Genomic DNA, 20855 nt, shown 5'->3' on the forward strand with positions numbered 1-20855 from the left:
CAGGCCAGCCTGGACTACATAGTCCCTGTCTGAAGAAAGAGGAGGAGGTTGGGGATGATTGAGTATATAAATAAATAGCTACAGAAAGTTCAAGTCCATTGTGATGTTCTGGCCAGAGGAAAAAAAAGGGATCATGGAATGTGCATGATGGCAAACATTCCTGTCTAAAGCACATGACCTACCAAGAAAAGCCTGAGTCCTGAGGCTCGCTTGAAATTCCTACTCTCTTGTAGAGTAAAACTTCATCCTGATTTCATACTTTGTCTCTGAGTTCTTTGCCAATGATGGGAACTTGGAAATGGCTAGCAGGATGCTTCATCTGGTCTTTTTACCTCTTAAGATCTCCCTCCCTAGCCTTCACAACTAACAAAACTGCTACCTTCATAAATCTACTTTTCTTGCCTCTGCACCTTTTCCTGGATATACTTGGCCTGTTGTAGGATGGACTACTCTGAAACTGGCTAACATACAATTGGTGATTGCTAGAATGAAAAACAGTCTATAGTTCATGAGTAGAGCATTTGCCTGTTTAATATGATGCAAAATACTGACCTCACTTGAAGGAGATAAGAAAATAGTTTATTCTGAACCAAATATGGATAGCCTAGGATATAGATTCAAATTTCTCAGAAATAAAAATATTCTAAAGAAAAAGAAACTGTAACAATTTTTGAAAGTATAAGACAAAAGTAACTATGACTACATTGGTGAGGGCAAACCGTAGCTAGTTTAAGGTAAAGCAAGGAAACTCTGACAGACTCACTACCTTACTGCATTTTTAATCCAGTAATTAGTACAGTCAAGTATGGGTCTACTCTTTCAAGGCAGATATGTCTAACATGTATCCACTTTAGTTATCTAACAGAATATCAGGTCAAGAACAAAAGGGGTTGCTTTCTAAAGGACTGAAGTAGCCTTTATAAAAGCAGCCTCTGGTATCTGATCCTACAGGCTTCCACTAAGCTTCCTTATGATTATGTTTCATAAAGGATGTCCTTGTCCCACTAATGTGTGAAGAATTTTTTCCTGATAATTATTTGGGTATTTTTAATTTTATAGTAATACCTTTATAACAATATAGTTCACTGATAGTAATTGTGTTTTCTCCCAGGAATAAAAGCTGTGGCTTCATCCTGTTCAGACCTTCATGAAATTTATTTGAAAGGATGTTGCAGTGTCACTGATGAAGGAGTCCTTGCTCTTGCACTCAATTGTCAGCTGCTAAAGATCATTGATTTGGGTGGCTGCTTAGGTATTACTGATGTGTCCTTACATGCATTAGGAAAAAACTGCCCATTTCTGCAGTGTGTTGACATTTCAACTACGCAGGTAAGTGAGAGATAACTTGGCACAACTTACATACTGTCCCAGTTATTATCCATGACTAATCAGACTATCATTAGTTCTTTTGCTATTGTTTAAATTGTTGACCATTTATTTCATGATCTTGATGGTATGAGGATGATTTTTCAAGAATGCTTCTTAAAACTTGCCTTCACAGATAGAACATTTGCCCAATTGTTACCAAGTTAATTATATGCTTTGAGATCATTTAAAGCTTTTTTATTGTGTATTCAGCTTGTTTAAATATAACTTACCTTTAAAAAAAAAACCAACATAATCTATCTTACTCTACTTTGAACTCTTCACATAATCAACTTTTTGTGTGTTTGTTTGTTTGTTTTTGGTTTTTTATAATTTTTTTAATTAGGTATTTTCTTTATTTACATTTCAAATGCTATCCCAAAAGTCCCCTGGACCCTCCTCCCCCCTCTCACTCTCCTATCCACCCACTCCCACTTCTTGGCCCTGGTGTTCCGCCGTACTAAGGCATATAAAGTTTGCAAGACCAAGGGGCCTCTCTTCCCAATGATGGCTGACTAGGCCATCTTCTGATACATATGCAGCTAGAGACACGAGCTCCGGGGGTACTGGTTAGTTCATAATGTTGTTCCACCTATAGGGTTGCAGACCCCTTTAGCTCCTTGGGTGCTTTCTCTAGCTCCTCCATTGGGGGCCCTGTGTTCCATCCAATAGCTGACTGTGGGCATCCACTTCTGTGTTTGCCAGGCCCTGGCATAGCCTCACAAGAGACAGCTATATCAGGGTCCTTTCAGCAAAATCTTGCTGGTGTATGCAATGGTGTCAGCATTTGGAAGCTAATTATGGGATGGATCCCCAGGTATGGCAGTCTTGTAATCAACTTTTAAAAGCTAAGTTGAACACATAACTTTGGTCTCACACTATATTACTTATTTTTCATTCATATCCAACCAGTCCATGACCCTGCCTCAGAACAATATATGTCTCCCTTGTAACCTTTCCATGCCCCTAACTCAGAACAATGTATTTGTGTATAAGGAATAATGTGATTTGTGGTTTTTCTTGCTGTTCTGGGTCAATGAGTCAGATAAAGTATTTCTTCCCTTATAAAACTTCTATAAAAGATTAATATAACACTTATTCCTTTCCTATATTTTTCTGGATGTGCTTTTCAATAAACAGAAAGAATGGTCCTTTGTTAGGGGCATTGAGCTCACTCTTAGTTAATGGGAAGAATATATAACTAAAATATATGTTTGCTGAATGGAAGGTAGTTATTCTTCATGATTAATGCACTTTAGAAAATTCTTTCATCTCCATCACAAGATATATTTCTTTTCCCTTTTGTTTAGGTATCTGACAATGGTGTGGTTGCACTTGTTAGTGGACCATGTGCCAAACAATTAGAGGTAATTTTGAAACATTATGAATGTACTAAATTTTATCCTCAGGAAAAGAGTACTATTATTGATGGGCAAGGAACAAGAAAACAACTTTGTACACTTGGTTCTCCTTCCACCTTTACATGAGCTTTGAAGAATTCAGGTCTTCAGGTTTGTAAAACAAACCTGAGATAACCTGCTGAGATATCCTTTTCCTTTGGCCTTTTTATCTTTTGAAGATACTTGTTTAATTTCAGTTTTGCTTTATATTTTGAGCCTAAACTGGCCTTGAACTTGCAACAGTCTTCCTGCCTCAATCTCCTCATTGTTAGAATTACAGTGAGTACACCACCATACCCAGATTTTCATCCTGTTTTCTTCCTTCCTTCCTTCCTTCCTTTCTCTCTCTCTCTCTCTCTCTCTCTCTCTCTCTCTCTCTCTCTCTCTCTCTCTCTCTCTCTCTCTTTCTTTCTTTCTTTCTTTCTTTCTAAAAAAACATGTGTGTTTGTTCCAGGTGTGGTAGCTCATGTTCTTTAACCCCAGCTCTGGGGTTAAAGGCCAATCTCTGTGAGTCCAAGGCCAGACTGGTTTATTCAGTAAGTTCCAGACCAGCCAGAGTGATATGGTGAAACCCTGACTAAAAACAAACCAAAAAACGTATTTTTATTCCATGTGAACAGGTGTTTTACCTGCATATATATCTGTACACCACATGCACGACTGATGCTTGAGGGTCCAGAAGAGGGTGTCAGATGCCCTAGAACTAGAGTTAAAGACAGTTGTGAGCCAACATATGGTTGCTAAGATACCAGATATCATTGAGCTGTCTCTCCAGCCCCTTTCTTTCTTTAAGTTTATGTATTATTTGTACACATGCATATCACAGAACATGTGTGGAGGTCAGAGTACAGCTTTACAGAGTTAGTTCTGTCTTTCCACCTTTACATGGGAATTGAACTCAGCTCCTCAGGCTTGCATGGCAAGAACTTTTACCTACTCATCCATTTTCCCAGCCTCTATTTTTACCACTCTTGGTTTTCATGGTTTTGTTTTGTTGATTGGTTGGTTTTGATTTTCTTTTTATAAAAGAAAGATATTTACTTCTCAGTTCTATAGATTGAAAAGTCCAACATCTATGCCTTAGCTTCTGCTATACCATTTCATGGCAGAAACGGGGTGGGAGGAGGTGGCAAGAATGAGAAAGAAAGTGCTCAGCGAGGGAACATTTTTTTGGTTTTGAGATAAGGTCTTCTGGTACCCAGGCTGGCCTTGAACTTGCTTTGTAATGGAGGTTGGCATTGAACTGATCTTTTTGCCTCCACACCCCAAGTATTGGAAATATAAAGATAAGGACATTCATCACTTCTTTATACATAGTTGTAGGATTTTTAAAAATAAGTAGATATTTGGTTCTGAAGTAATCCACATGAGAAAGTTACAAATAAATGCTTATTAGGCCAGCTAAGTGCTATAAAAAGTCTTTTATTTTTATTTATTTTTTTTTAAAAAAAGTCTTTTGCCGGGCATGGTGGCGCACGCCTTTAATCCCAGCACTTGGGAGGCAGAGGCAGGCGGATTTCTGAGTTCGAGGCCAGCCTGGTCTACAAAGTAAGTTCCAGGACAGCCAGGGCTATATAGAGAAACCCTGTCTCGAAAAACCAAAAAAAAAAAAAAAAAAAAAAAAATCTTTTATTGGCTGACAACCAAGATTAGGGTAGTGCCTCATAGAGACTGAGTCCTGAAACTCAGAGATACAGAATTTTTAAAGACGAAAACCACAATGACATCAATGTCAGATGAGGGTCAGAATGACCCTACATTTGCTTTGGCAAAACATGACAATTATTTCAGTCAAAACATAACAGTTTCATTTCTATCATTATCAGTTACTTTAATTTATATAAACATCAGTTATTTTGGTTAATACATTTGAACCATGGTCAGAGTCTTAGAAAATCTCAAATGTGTTGTCAAAGCAGACATAGCTGTTAGTAGGGCAGGGGGCTAAGAAATGTCTAAGCAGACGCAAAGTGGGGTCAGGACAAGATGGTAACTTAGTCACATTAGGGTTTTTGTATGAAATTACTTTCTAAACTTTTTTGTGCTGTTATTATAAATCTAGCTTTTAAATCTCTTTTATTTTGTTTTCTACATAGGAGATTAACATGAGATACTGTATAAATCTAACTGATAAGGCTGTAGAAGCTGCTCTGACTGCATGTCCTCAGATATGTATACTTCTTTTCCATGGCTGCCCACTGATAACAGGTCAGTCTAACAAGTTGCTAGTGTTTAAATCTTGACTTCATCTTCTACCAACTGTAGAACCTTAAGAAAATTCATTACTCCTTCAGTTCTATTATTCATTGTATTTGTCAGTAAAATGATACAGTGCTACACTTCCTTCATAGGCTCACTCATGGTGATTATCTAATCTATTTTGTATCTTAAAGCAGATAGTAGTCATGGTAATGATGGTGATCAGGTTCATTGTTACCTACATAAGTATGATGCCAACAATGATGATAGTATTAATATGATATTTTATACATACAATAAAAAATATCAAATTTGGCACACCTTAATCTCAGCTCTCAGGAGGCAAAAGCAGGCAGATCTATGAGTTCAAGGCTAGCCTAGTCTACAAAATCCCAGGACATCCAGGGATATACAGAAAAACCCTGTCTTTGAAAACAAACAAAACAGCAACCAAAAAAAATGTCAAGTTTATTATATTATATCTATTAAATATGCTAAATGATCAGTTGACTGCCATTTACTCAAAATATAGAAAGTGAGTCTAAGAACAATTTAACCTTTACATCATGACTCATCCATGTAATCCCAACACTCATAAGGCTAAGGTAGAGTGGATGGCTTCTTGTTCAGGGTTAGCTGCAGATACATAGTAAATTCTGAGGTGACCTGGGCTATAAACATCATTTCAAATACCTCAACAAAAATTTTATCCATTGAGAGCTGAGGACATAGCTCAGCACATAAAGCTCCTGCTGAACAAAATTTAGGCACAGAGTTTGGATACCCAGATTGTTTGCCCAGGTTGCTAGTTCCCTACAGACCACTAGAGACCACCAACCTTCCAACCTCTCCAATACAGTGGATGGGTATGGAAGGCCCTGAGCTGGTGAAGCCTTACACTTTTATCATAGCTACAGCAGGGGTTAGGGACCTTCCAACTTTGCAGTTACATGATTGGTTTACTAAAGTGGAAATTTAAGGGTTCTTTGAAATATCAATTGTGTTGGATGGTGTTTTGCTGGGGCAAACACGCCAAAGAGTGTTCTCCTGAAGTAGACAAAGGTAAAAGACTAAGGCAGATTCGTGAAAGTACATTTCACTGACACAGACACAGGAAAAAGGATGTTCTGCTAAGGCAAACATGTGAAAGGACATGTGATGAAGGATTCTTTGCTAACAGTATGCCTTACATTGCTTAGATGAGTGCCATTTGTCAGGACTCCATGGACTTAGCCTGATTAAATACACATGCTGAGGCAAAACATATGCTGAGCTATTCCTGAAGCTGTTTGGAAGCAGTTCTCTAAAAACAGCTTCAGGAGGTAGGGGACTAGAACCACAGGTCATAGAGAATGAATCTTTCCAGAGGTATATTCTGTAATCTATGAATCTTCCACCAAAATTTTAGCACTATAAAGATATTCGCATGGATTTTGCAAGGTGCACAGATTAATTAAGGCTGAATTTTTGCTCCTTATTTGAGCAGGTGAAAAACAACTGTCCTTTTATGAGTTAATTTGATCAATAATCAATTGTAATAGATCTTTATTTATGCCATATAAAGGATGGCACAATGAATCAATAAATCTTAATGACTCCACAACCAACAAGATTTATTGTCTAATTTTAGCTGAAGTTTTGCCTAGAGACCTTTTTATATCTAAGCCAGTTATAGGGCTGCTCCTGTGTCAAGGCATCAGAGGATCAAGTTACCTATCCTGATTGATTTTCTCCAGTTTTTCTTTTCTGTAGCCAAGATCTTCAGGGGGTCTTCCTCTGTCATATCTGATCCATATCACTCCTTTCCTGTTAACACAGATATAGAGCCTCTCTCCCAAAATAGCATGCCCTTGGTCCAGTAACCCGAAATCACTAAAGGTATAGATTAATCTAGTAGCTTAACCTCTCTCCCAGAGGACTTTGAATATCATAAATACCACCAAACTTATAATCATCTTCATTTTGATAATTAAAACAATTTGAAGCAATCTAAACAATTATTATTATCCATTGAGACAGTGTTTCTTCACTATCTCCTGCCCCGACCTACATGAGATCAAGGCCTAAGCTTCTACTATCTATCTGAAATAATCTCGTGCCTCCTTTAAGATCACTATAGATTAAGGCTGGTCTTCAATAGCAATAAAAACAACAGAAAGCCCACATACATTGGAAGCTGAGCAACGCTCTACTCAGTGATAACTTGGTCAAAGAAGAAATAAAAAAAGAAATTAAAGACATTTTAGAATTTAATGAACATGAAGGTACAGCATACCCAAACTTACAGGACACAATGAAAGCTGTGCTAAGAGGAAAACTCATAGCTCTGAGTGCCTCCAAAAAGAAACTAGAGAGAGCACACACTAGCAGCTTGACAGCACACCTAAAAGCTCTAGAACAAAAGAAAGCAAATTCACCCAAGAGGAGTAGACAGCAGGAAATTATCAAACTCAGGGGCGAAATCAACCAAGTGGAAAGAACTATACAAAGAATCAACAAAACCAGGAGCTGGTTCTCTGAGAAAATCAACAAGATAGATAAACCCTTAGCCAAACTAACTAGAGGGCACAGAGACAGTAGCCACATTATCAAGATCAGAAATGAAAAGGGAGATATAAACAGCTGAAACTGAGAAATTCAAAAAATCATCAGATCCTACTACAAAAGCCTATACTTACCACAACTGGAAAATCTGGATAAAATGGACAATTTTTTTAGACATATAGCAAATACCAAAGTTAAATCTGGATCAGATAAACCATCTAAACAGTCCCATAACCCCTAAAGAAATAGAAGCAATCATTAAAAGTCTCCCAACCGAAAAAAAAAAAGCCCAGGACCAGATGGGTTTAGAGCAGAGTTTTATCAGACCTTCAAAGAAGACCTAATACCAATATTCTTCAAACTAGTCTATAAAATGGAAACAGAAGGAACACTACCCAATTTGTTCTTGAAGCCACAGTTATGCTTATACCAAAACCACACAAAGACCCAACAAAGAAAGAGAACTTCAGACCAATTTCCTTTATGAATATTGACGCAAAAATACTCAATCAAATTCTTGCAAACTGAATCCAAGAAAGACATCAAAACAATCATTCAAGTAGGCTTCATCCCAGGGATGCAGGGACAGTTCAATATATGGAAATTCATCAACATAATCTACTATATAAACAAACTCAAAGGAAAAAAAAACCTCATAATCATTTCATTAGATGCTGAAAAAGCATTTGACAAAATTCAGCATCCCTTCATGATAAAAGTCTTGGAAAGATCAGGAATTCAAGGCCCATACCTAAACATAGTAAAAGCAGTCAATATACAACTGAAAGACCCCCGGAGGGCAGACCCTCACTCAAGCCTCGGGACAGCCGCGTACCCAAGAAGACACTGAGACCGAACTTAAGATGTAGAGAGTAAGATTTAATAAAGCAACAACAAGAAAGCACATAAAAAGCACATAAACCAGAGCTCTGGGGTCGAAACTCATACACCAGGCATGGTATAGAGGAGAATCGACCACGACCCAAATTTTTCACAGGCTTATATAGGAAAAAGCCAAGTGGAGGAGTGGGGCAGGGAAAAGTACAAGTTTGCTTAACTGAGGGGTTTTGCCAAGGGTTTTACGTAACCAAGGGGTCGTGTCCTATATTTTGGCAATGTACCCGATCTATTGGAACATTCTGAGGTTTGTTCCAGGAAACCCTTATCTCAAAAATGTTCTTGGAACAGTCCTCAGTTAGGAGGGGTAGGACTCTGGGGTGAAGAGTTCAGGTCTTCAGTTGGGAGGGGTTGGACTCTGGGGTGAAGAGTTCAGGTGGCCAGTAATTTTCCACCTTCACAACAAACCAGTAGCCAACATCAAACAAAATGGAGAGAAACTTGAAGCAATCCCACTAAAATCAGGGACTAGACAAGGCTGCCCCCTCTCTCCCTATCTATTCAATATAGTACCAATGGCTCTGGCCACATATGTGGCAGAGAATGGCCTTGTTGGATATCAGTGGGAAGATAGGCCCTTAGGCCTGAGGGTGTTCAATGCCCCAGTGTAGGGGAGTGCTAGGGTGGGAGGATCAGAGTGGGTGATTGGGGGAGCACCCTCATAGAGGCAGGGGGAAGGGGCATGGAGTAGGGGGTTTCCAAAAGGGAAACCTGTAAAGAGGAAAACATTTGAAATGTAAATAAAATATCCAATCAAAAAACAAATAAAATCAAAGGAAATTTCTGTATTTATATAGTGGCTGTAAGTACTGCCCTGGCAGTTATTTGTAAGCCTCTAAAATACAAGGTTGTAATGTGTCATTACTTTTTATCCTCCATATCCAGAATAAAGCTAGGCATACTATTCCACAAGAGAAGAGTTAGGAGAATCGGGAGGGAGTTGAAGGTCAACCTCAGCCAGTGGGAAATAAGCCTGGGCTATATGAGACCCTGTCTCAAAAAACATCAAGAAGGGGCTAGAGAAACTGCTCACCAGTAAGAGCACATAATGTTCTTGCAAAGGACCTGAGTTTTGTTCCTAACTCTCATGTCAGGTGGATAATAGCCACCTATAACTCCATTTACCTGCATATACCCACACACAGACAGACATACACATAATTAAAATAAATCTTTTTTTAAACATAATAAACTACACACTCGAACACATACATTATACTTAAGAGTTTTAGTTTTGTTTCCTGTTACTTTGACATTATACCCTGACAAAAGCTACTTATAGGAAAAGGGTTTACTTGACTCACAATCTACATTACAGTTCATCATTTATAGAAGTCAAAGTGGCAGAAACTTGAAGCTCTTGGTCACAGTATATTGACAGTCAGAAGCAACAAGAAATAAATTAATGTATACATTCTTAGCTCAGCTCACTTGCTCTACTCTTACCCAAGATAGGGTTCCTGCCTTGGGAAGGTGGCTCCCAGAGTAGGCAGGTATAATGAAGAAAGTCCTACATAGATATGCCTACTGGCTAACCTAGTCTAGACAGTCACTCTCTCAGATTCTTCCCAAGTGATTCTACATTATGTCAAATTGACAATTAAAACCAACCACAGTAAGCCTGGCAGTGGTGGTGCACACCTTTAATTCCAGTACTTGGGAGGCAGAGGCAGGCAGATTTCTGAGTTCAAGGCCAGCCTGGTCTACAGAGTGAGTTCCAGGACAGCCAGGGCTACACAGAGAAACCCTGTCTCGGGAAGAAAAGAAGAAAAAGAAGGAGGAGGAGGAGGAAGGGGGTGGGGGAGAGAGGAGAGGGAGAGGGAGGAGAGGGAGAGAGGGAAGGGGAGAGGGAGAGGGAGGAGAGGGAGAGAGGGGAGGGGAGAGGGAGAGGAGAGGAGAAAAAAACCACAATTCAGTACCAGTGTAATTATAGTTGTAAGACTTAAAAAAACAGCTCAAACTTTTCTCAGTGATAGACTGTCACCCTTTCCTCCTTCAACTTGCTTTTAGTTATAGCATTTATAACAACACAAAAGCAAATGTATCCCTGACTGACCTGAAACTCTCTGTGTAAATGAGGCAGGGCTCTGACTCAAGATCTGCTTACTTGTGCCTCCCATGTGCTGATATCACTCTTATGAACTCATTTCTAAATATTCCAATGTTTTGTTATTTAGAATTATTTTTCAGCCGGGTGTGGTGGCGCACGCCTTTAATCCCAGCACTCAGGAGGCAGAGGCAGGTGGATTTCTGAGTTCGAGGTCAGCCTGGTCTACAAAGTGAGTTCCAGGACAGCCAGAGCTATACAGAGAAAACCCTGTCTCGAAAAACCATTATATATATATATATATATATATATATATATATATATATATATATATATATATATATAAAAGATAGAATTATTTTTCTTCTGTTTTGTGAGACAGACTCTTACTGGGTACCCCAGTTTTGCCTTAAACTTGTGATCCTCCTGCCTCAGCCTCCCAAGTGCCTGGTATTATGGACTTAATTCAGATGCTTAGGTTTCTATTCTTTCTCATGAAAACATAAGTAAATTTACTTTAATTCTACTTTTGGGTATGCAGAAATATTTGATTTTTATATTTTGTTTTTGTACCTTGCAACCTGGCTATTTTATTAGTTCTAATTGTTTATAATGGATAGGATAGTTCTTCTCTTTCTGTTTATTGAACATAAACAACATGCTGCCATCTCTGCTGTACTTCCTCCCTCCCTCTCTCTCTCTCTCTCTCTCTCTCTCTCTCTCTCTCTCTCTCTCTCTCTCTCTCTCTTTCTCTTCCATTTATTTTAACTTTTTTAGCCAGACTCATTTGGCATTTGGCCAGTGTCTTGGTATACACTGTGTAGCCCAGGCTTGCCTCTAATTTATGATAATACTTTGACAACATGCCTGGTACCTGTCTTCTACTTTTAAAGACCTTAATATTTCCGCTTGATAATTGCCTGAATTTAAGGCTAAGTGATAGTGAAGAGGGAAAGAGTAGATTAGCAGTAGTTTTCCTAGCATGCTATGACCCTGGATTGAATACCCAGCATTGGGGAGAAAGGGGAAGGTGTCTGATTACCAACTACTATGATTTCATATGTAACAAACTTATATAACAAGCATTTGTGATATCTTGGATGAGAATGATAGCCCAGCCCCCAAATAGGGTCATGTTTCAGTAAATCTCCAACCCAAATAAGCCCAGGCAAGGAAAACACAACTCAATTAATATGAATACAAGCTGCATGCCTAGATTGGGTAGATCTACCACTACACTACCATCTTCCCCATCTATGAGATACCTTTTAACTTGCAGTTTCTCCAGGCCATGTGCTTCTGCTCCACTTTCCTTCCACCTCCTCCATTTCCTCTCTTCTTCCCTCTCCTCCTACTCTCCCAAATTTTCAGGTCCACTTTCCCTTCTCCTGCCCAATCACCAGCTCTAGCCTTTATTTTACAAATTAAGGTGGGGAGAAGGTTCACAGGAAGTCACCTGAGGACCAGGCAGTGGTGGCATATGCCTTTAGTCCCAGCACTTGGGAGGCAGAGGCAGGTGAATTTCTGAGTTCGAGGCCAGCCTGGTCTACAGAGTGGGTTCCAGGACAGCCAGGGCTACACAGAAAAACCCTGTCTCGAAAAACCCAGGGGCCTAGCAAACACAGAAGTGGATGCTCACAGTCAGCTATTGGATGGATCACAGGACCCCCAATGGAAGAGCTAGAGAAAGTACCCAAGGAGTTAAAGGATCTGCAACCCTGTAGGTGGAACAACATTATGAAGTAACCAGTACCCCAGAGCTCTTGACTCTAGCTGCATATGTATCAAAAGATGGCCTAGTCGGCCATCACTGGAAAGAGAGGCCCATTGGACTTGCAAACTTTATATGCCCCAGTACAGGGGAACGCCAGGGCCAAAAAGTGGGAGTGGGTGGGTAGGGGAGTGGGGGGGGGGGAGTGTATTGGGGACTTTTTGGATAGCATTGGAAATGTAAATGAGAAAAATACCTAATAAAATAAAATAAACAAACAAACAAAAAAAAACCAAAAAAAGAAAAACCCAGCTACCTCGAGGATGAAGACCATTCTCAGCAATCAGACTGTTCCCGAGAATGTCAAAATCACTCTGAAGGGGCACACACACAGTCATTGTGAAGGGCCCCAGGGGGCTCTGCAGAGGGACTTCAATCACATCAATGTGGAGCTGAGTCTTCTTGGAAAGAAAAAGAAAAGGCTCCGGGCTCCGGGTTGACAAATGATGGGGTAACAGAAAGGACCTGGCCACTATCAGAACCATCTGCAGTCATATTCAGAACATGATCAAGGGTGTCACACTGGGCTTCCATTACAAGATGCAGTCTGTGCATGCTCACTTTCCCCATCAACGTCGTCATCCAAGAGAACGGGCCTTTGGTTGAAATCCAAAATTTCTTGGGTGAAAAATACATCTGCAGGTTTCAGATGAGGACAGGTGTTGCTTGTTCTGTGTCTCAAGCCCAGAAGGATGAGTTAATCCTTGAAGAACATGATATTGAACTTGTTTCAAATTCATTGGCTCAGATTCAGCAAGCCACAACAGTTAAAAACAAGTATCTCAGGAAGTTTCTGGACGGCATCTATGTGTCTGAGAAGGGAACTGTGCAGCAGGCTGAGGAGTGAGGAGGCCTCCGTTTCCTGAAACGAGATCCTGATCACAAGTACAATTTGGGCTCTTCTGGGAGAATAAAAGATTTATATATTGAGAAGAAAGAAAGAAGAAAAAGAAAGAAAGAAAGAAAGAAAGAAAGAAAGAAAGAAAGAAAGAAAGAAAGAAAGAAAGAAAGAAAAAGAGAGAAAGAGAGAGAGAAAGAAAGAGAGAGAGAAAGAGAAGAAAAGGAAGCAAGGAAGAAAAGAAGGAAAGGAAGAAAAGAAAGAAAGAAGAAAGAGAAAGAAAAAGAAAACCAAAAAAGTCACCTGAGGACTGGAGAGATGGCTCAGTGGTTAAGAGCACTGACTGCTCTTCCAGAGGTCCTGAGTTCAAGTCCCAGCAACCACATGGTGGCTCACAACCACCTGTAATGAGATCTGATGCCCTCTTCTGGTGTGTGTGAAGACAGCTACAGTGTAATTACAGATAATAAATAAATAAATCTTTAAAAAAAAATTCACCTGATTCCTTGTTTGCAGCCCCCTCCCAGGAGAGGGAAATTACCATCAAAATACAAGCAACCACAGGGCTATCCACAAGGTCATATGTTTGAATATTTAGTCTTTAGTTGCTGGGACTGTTTCAGAATGGTTAGGAAAAACAATAAGCCCAATTAAACACTTTCTTGGTCTTTGTGATGCTATTTGTCACACCAGTAGAAAAGTAACTGAGACAGAAGTTAGTGCCAGGAGTCGAGTATTGCTGTAACAGACCGGACTATGCTTGTATAGGAGGAGTGTGGAAGATCCAGTATTTAAGACTAGGAAAGCAGTTGAACGCTGGAAGCAGAGTTTATGAGCCATCTTAGTAGGATCTTGGAAGACAGCAGTGCTGAGAGCCATATAGACTATGGAGGCAGGCGCAAGAGATTTATACTTTTTTTCTTTTTTTTTTTTGGTTTTTCGAGACAGGGTTTCTCTGTATAGCCCTGGCTGTCCTGGAACTCACTTTGTAGACCAGGCTGGCCTCGAACTCAGAAATCCACCTGCCTCTGCCTCCCAAGTGCTGGGATTAAAGGCGTGCACCACCACGCCCGGCCCTAAGAGATTTAAGAAGAGAATATTAGCAACAGGGCTAGAAGCAATTCTTGTGGTATTTTGACAAAGATTGTAGCTGTCTTCTACCCTTGTCCTAATAATTTGTCTGAGGCTGAGTTGGCAAATGATGAACTAATTTATTTGGCAGAGGAAGTTTCAATACAACCTAATATTGATTCTGTCACATGGTTATTAGTAATCCCTCCTATGTCAGTCTACAGTGAAAAAGAGAAAGTGATACAAAAAGAAATACTAAATGTACAGTTTGAAGAGAAAAAGAACACCAGGAAATTTAATGTTGGAGCCACATTTGTGTGTAAAAGAGATGGAAAACAAGGCAAGGCCAAATCTGCATTGGGATATAAAGGATTGCCTCAGGGCAGGAGCCTACTCAGCTAAGCTTCCAACTTGTGAAAAGAAAAGGCAAAGAGAATTTTTGTTGTTGTTGTTTGTTTTTGTTTTTGTTTGGTTTTTCAAGACAGGGTTACTCTGTGTAGCTCTGGCTGTCCTGGAACTCACTCTGTAGACCAGGCTGGCCTCGAACTCAGAAATCTGCCTGCCTCTGCCTCCCGAGTGCTGGGATTAAAGGCGTGCACCACCATGCCCAACTTGAGAATTTTTTTGCTGCTAAAAAACAGCAACAAATAAAGCTGCTACAAGTCCAGGTATGTGTGTGGCAGGGTGGTCCCTGCATAGAGTCCCTGAGAAACCATTTTATGACGCTGAAAGACTGTGGAGACTTCTCAAGTTGGACTAAATGCATTTTGCATTATGATATAACCATGAGCTTATGGGGGCCAGGGAGTGGAATGTGGGTGTTGGTAATTGAACCTGGGTCCTCCTTAACCTTTGAGCTAGATTGCCAGCCCTGTTAATTAAATTTAGTTTAAAAATTCAAAGCATAGTATGCAATTGAATAACTCATTAATAATTAATGGTAACCCATGATGTCTATAAATCTAGTTCCAGGGAATCTGATGCTCTCTTCTGGATTCTATGGACACCAGGCACACAAATGGTACACTGATAATATATTCAGGCAAAGCACTTAAAATTTAAAATAAACCGGGTGTGGTGGCCCATGCCTTTAATCCCAGCACTCCGGAGGCAGAGGCAGGTGAATTTCTGAATTCGAGGCCAGCCTGGTCTACAGAGTGAGTTCCAGGACAGCCAGGGCTATACAGAGAAATCCTGTCTCTAAAAACAAAAAACAAAAACAAAAAAAAATTAAAATAATTTTTAAAAATGTGCTTGATAAATTACATTCATTTATTTATTTGTGTATAGAGAGGTACATATATATCATCTAGTATGCACGTAGAGGAGGTCAGACTAGGCATTCCACCATGTGGCTCCCAGGGATTCAACTCAGGTTGTCAGGCTTGGCAGCAAGTACATTTACCTCTTAAGCCATCTTGCCAGCCCCACTATGTATTGAATGATGTTGGTCATAGGTGCCACAGTGGAGACAGAAGCTCACCAAGATACTAAGCCTTCATATTCCAAAGGAGCAGAGGTGTTCAGCCTTCTTGAAAAGACTGACAACCAGCTAGCTCACTCCAGTTATTTTATTCAATCATTACACAAAGTTAATTGGGGCTGAGAAAAGTTCCATCTACCAGAGTTTCTTGCCCCTGATGCCTGAGAGATCAGACAGCACACATAAATCTCAGTCCTTTTTGACCATGACTAGCCATAATTAAAAGTAAGAACTCCAGGTTCACCAGGTGTATCTTAGGACCAAGGTTTGTGCAACTACAAGCTCTCACAGAGCACCAAGTGCAGACTTTGCAGAAAGACATTTCTTCAAGGTTTAGTCTCAAAACAATTTCACAGCCTCTGCTGATAACCCAAGCAAAGCAAAGCTTTACTATACATTTCATCAAAGCCAAACATGAGGGCTTTGGCTTACTTATCTCTACCACTATGCTTTTATTTCATGTTGTTTTTAATCCTTCCAATAGCCCTGTAATAGTTATCACCACACCTAGGGTTTTTTTTTTTTTTAACTTTGTGCTAAGACAATATTTCATATAGCCCAGGCTAGCCTACTACTTGCTATGAGTTGGATCTGTCTTAAATTCCTGACCCTTATATTTATACCTCCTAAGTACTAGTATTACAGGCATATTCTCAGCTTACATCTAGTTTATATATGAAAAAACATTAAATACATTTGATTATTGTAAATTAATATAGTGTCATTGTTCTCTTTTATAGATCGTTCACAAGAAGTCTTGGAGCAATTAATAGGATCAAGAAAACTAAAGCAAGTGACTTGGTCTGTTTATTGATCTTTACCAAGGCTGATCTCAAAACCTTGCACAGGATTTGCGCTATAAATATTTATTTATTACTTAATTTAACACCAATTTACTATTGTCTTAGTAAAGCTGTGACTCTCAGAGAATCTGTTCAATCTTACTGTAAATATTTGTGCTATAAAGTTAACAAGACTCAACATTTAAACACTTCTATTATCCCATATTTATTTGAGCCAATTTCTTTTTTGTTTGTTTTTGGTTTGGGGGTTTTGTTTTGTTTTTTTGTTTTTTGTTTTTTGTTTTTTTGTTTCGAGACAGGGTTTCTCAGTATAGCCCTGGCTGTCTTAGAACTCATAATGTAGACCAGGCTGGCCTCTAACTCAGAAATATGCCTGCCTCTACTTCCCAAGTGCTGAGATTAAAGCTGCCCGGCTTGAGCCATTTTTTAGTGGTAATTATGTAAATTCTACTTGATAGGGACAGGGCTGGGTTTGTTTCTTTAATTAAAAAAAGTTTCGCTGGGTGTGGTGGCGCACGCCTTTAATCCCAGCACTCGGGAGGCAGAGGCAGGCGGATTTCTGAGTTCGAGGCCAGCCTGGTCTACAAAGTGAGTTCCAGGACAGCCAGGAAACCCTGTCTCAAAAAACCAAAAAGAAAAAAAAAAAAAAGTTTCAAATGACTTATTGTAGGCTTAGATTTTTCAAAACCTACTTTAATAAGGGTTCTCCCTTCTAGCTCACCACCCTCGAGAGGAAGTGGAAAAGAAAGGTTATTTAAAAACTGTTTAGAAATAGTTCTTTGGGGGGGGGGGGGCGGCGGGCTATTTCAGTCCTTGTTGTCCGCAGTCCAGTCCTCTAGCAAAACACCAATAGGCATCAGCAGCTTCAATCCAGTCCACTGGGCAGTCACCACTCACAAATCAGCAATGCAAGGAGAACCATCATCAGTGAAAACTAGGGAGGCTAAGCAAGACAAACCAAAGCCAGAGCCTCATCAGCAAAGACTAGTTAGGCAGAGCAAGATGCAATGCCAGAGCCTCCTCCGACTGTCTATGGGGATATATTTATATTCTTTCTGAACATCATATGTCTGCTTCAGCAAAACATCCTTTCATCTGTGTCTGCTTCAGCAAAACATTCTTTCACATGTCTGCTTTAACATTCTTCCATGTGTCTGCTTTAGCAAAACATCATATGACATGACATAGTTTCCAAAGAAATCAGAAATTTCACTTCAACTTATTTTACCTTTATATTTCTATTTCTAGTGTAGGTATTTGAGCTATTCTAGGAGATATGGGTAGAATTCTAAATAAAGATGTGTTTAGAAAATATCAGCCAAAAGCAAAGTGGAACATAAGCCCTGTTACCTCTTTACAGAAACTGATATACTTATTTCACTTAAGTCAATGGTAATAATTCATCAGTTAAAATGAGACCTTCAGCTGCACAAATGGCTCAGTGACAGAACACTTGCCTAGCTTGCATGAGGCTTGGGTGGGATTCACACACACAGAGGCAGCCATTCAATGTGTTAACATCACTGAGGCTTCCGATAAGACACTCATTTCATTGGCTCTTACTCTCCTCCATTCTATGGCTTGAACTCAGGTACCATACATACTAGACAGACATCCTACCACTGAGCTGTTGTATCCCAAGGCAATTTCATTGGGTTCTATGGCTGCTCTTTCAAAAGATGTGCTAATGTGCTTCTTTCTTGGCAAAATGGGTTCTCTCTCTCTCTCTCTCTCTCTCTCTCTCTCTCTCTCTCTCTCTCTCTCTCTCTCTCTCTCTCTCTCCCTCTCTGTGTGTGTGTGTGTGTGTGTGTGTGTGTGTGTGTTTAATGAATATTGAACCTATGGTTCCATGCATGCTAGGTAGGTGCAGTTCCGGGCCCAGAGTGTGTAAAAGTTAAATATGAGCCAGGTGTGGTGGTGCACGCCTTTAATCCCAGCACTCAGGAATGTGGATTTCTGAGTTCGAGGCCAGCCTGGTCTACAGAGTGAGTTCCAGGACAGCCAGGGCTATACAGAGAAACCCTGTCTCGAAAAACCAAAAAAAAAAAAGTTAAATATGAAATACCATTATAGACCTGGGCATGGTGGTAGCACCTCTTTAATTCCAGCACTCAGGATACAGAGGCAGGCAGATCTCTGAGTTTGAGAACAGCCTGATCTACATAGCATAATCTTGGCCAGCCAAAGCTTCACAGTGACACCATTACAGAGATTGTTTACTGAAGTTCTATTGATTTCACATTGTGGAGTAAAAACCACCAAGTTCATTCCTAATTGTGCTCCTTCCCCCACCCTTCTTCTTGTGACTTCAACTAGGCAGGCTGGGAGGAGAGCCAAGCAGTTCCTGCAGAAATAGATCAAAGGCTGCTTAATACCCCTTGCTTTACTATGAGGTGCTAAAGCCTGAGACTGCAGCTTCTGGCCTCAGAGCAAGTTAGGCAGGTCAGCTATAGAAGCAAAGTGACTTAGACTTAATATAGGTAAATATTTCATTATTATATTGTTAGAGTTAAGTAATCTAAAACCTCATTGGAGAGTGCCAGGACTGGATTTTTGCTTCAAGAATGATTAACCACAGAATCGGCTGCCAAGCACAGATGGCTTATCTTGAGACCAGATATCTCCCATTCATGTGGCTATCTTCAGGCCATTCCTTGGGTGGGAGATTTTATTGTCTTGTTCCTTGGACTTTGGGGTCTGCTGCTGGAGCAGGTGGCTGATGGCCAAGTTTCTGGCTGGAGACAAAATGGAATGAATAGACTCCTTCATCCCTAGACCTTCATTTCTTAGACCCTTACTTTTTTGGGAAGCTTTCTATTCCCAGGTTTCAGCACCATCTGATAGGTTATTTCAACACCATTGGTGATATGAGCCAATTTAGGCCAGATTAGATTTAGGTGTCTATTGGAAAGCTGCTCTCAGGTGGGGGAGTTCACTGGCCCCAAGGCCAGGGAAGTCACCATGGAAAAATGGGGGATGGGGGTAAGGAAGGAAGAGAGAAAGGGGTGCAGGCACTTGCAGAGAGAAGAGGAGAGATCGAATGTCTGGATTATATTGGGAAAAGCCTCTGGGGGGAGAGCAGCCTAGCCCCTGGTCTGGAAAATTCAGGGTTGGAGGCAGGGTATGCCAGGTAGGGACTGAGGTATGCTGGGAAAACCTGGAAGCCAGATCTGCTTCGATATGTAAAATATTCAGCTCAGTTTCTTGTCCAGGGGTCCAAAACCAAAGCCTGGGCTATTTGCAGGGAGTGCCCATTGGTGTTGGGGCTGGAATAAAGCAGTGAATGGAGTTTGGAGGAGATTTGTGTGACCCACTGGAGAAGGAGGTGGGGCTGCTGCAAGTGGTCTGTTACCAAACTGGATATAAGATTAGTATCCCGACCTAGTTATTCAGTTATTCGTGGGATCGAGGGGGACCAAGCCTGAAAAAGAAACGGGCGAGAAGAGAGAGGGAGACCAAACAAAGGGTTGTCAAGGTCTGTTTAATGGAGGCTAGGATTGTAAGCACACAGTGAGAGAAAATAGGGAGGGGCCCAGGAGGAACGATCAAAGCACAGAGAGGGGGATGGACATCTGGGGAGGATGCTGAGTGCAGGCTTCAAACATCTAGCAGCTTATCTTGGAATGCTGGCTCTATCTAAACAGTCCCAGGCACCAAGACAAGAAGAAGGGGGTGACTCTGCTCTCATCAAAGGGTCAGTTGGATCTTCAGGGTGGGAGTTGTTGAAGGTCTGGTTTCCCACAGTTTGGTCTCGCACAGATTAGGGGATTGGTGTCAGAGGAAGCAGCCGAGAGAGCTCTGCCATTATCCTACCAGCATCACTGACCTAAGTGGCCTGAAAGTTTCCAGGGAGTGCCTGCTTGAGTTGGGGGCTGGGAAAAAGCAATGAGAAGCAGGAGGGAAATTAGGGGATCCATTGAAGATGGGGGCAGGGAGAATGGGAAGCAGCAGCAGGTGGTCTGCTGCAAAGCAGGAAATAGGGCTAGGGGCTTGGCTTTAGAGGAGCTGAGAGAGAGGTGAGAATCTGATATTTTCCTACCTGCTTCCCTAACTGCATGTTTACATTTCTTTTATTTATATATGTACACTGACGCTGTCTTCAGACAGCACCAGAAGAGGACATCAGATCCCATTAAAAATGGTGTGAGCCACCACGTGGGAAGATCAGTCAGTGCTCTTAACCACTGAGCCATCTCTCCAGCTTTATATTTCTAAGCCCCCATAGATACTAATGAAAATTTCGAGTAGCAGGAGTCGATTCACTGGGTAATTAAAATCCTCTGACTTCCAAAAATCCAGAATCACAAGTACAGAACTTCCAAGATCAAAGTGCATTTTATCAGTTGATAGTTTGCCTAGTTTATACAAACACCTGGGTTCAGTCCCTAGTATTGCACAAATCAGGATCCAGCACTTTTGGTAGAGGCTGGAATATGA

The 20855-nt window shown here is 40.6% G+C and overlaps 1 protein-coding gene and 1 pseudogene across 1 annotated transcript in view; both read left to right on the forward strand.

Annotated features, from left to right (window-relative positions):
• Amn1 (antagonist of mitotic exit network 1 homolog) overlaps positions 1-16898 on the forward strand; it is a 34080-nt gene extending 17182 nt beyond the window's left edge. Inside the window, exons 4-7 of the mRNA XM_021165500.3 lie at positions 1112-1329; positions 2676-2732; positions 4862-4973; positions 16356-16898. Of these exons, the coding sequence (XP_021021159.1) occupies positions 1112-1329; positions 2676-2732; positions 4862-4973; positions 16356-16429 (461 nt within the window). The 3' untranslated portion in view covers positions 16430-16898. The remainder of the gene's footprint in view (positions 1-1111; positions 1330-2675; positions 2733-4861; positions 4974-16355) is intronic.
• Positions 12484-13070, forward strand: LOC110296739 (large ribosomal subunit protein uL6 pseudogene; annotated as a pseudogene).
• Positions 16899-20855: the final 3957 nt, after the last annotated feature.

The sequence above is a fragment of the Mus caroli genome, unplaced genomic scaffold (assembly GCF_978045245.1).
Source record: "Mus caroli unplaced genomic scaffold, Mus_caroli_1 scaffold_7, whole genome shotgun sequence".
Lineage (NCBI taxonomy): Eukaryota > Metazoa > Chordata > Mammalia > Rodentia > Muridae > Mus > Mus caroli.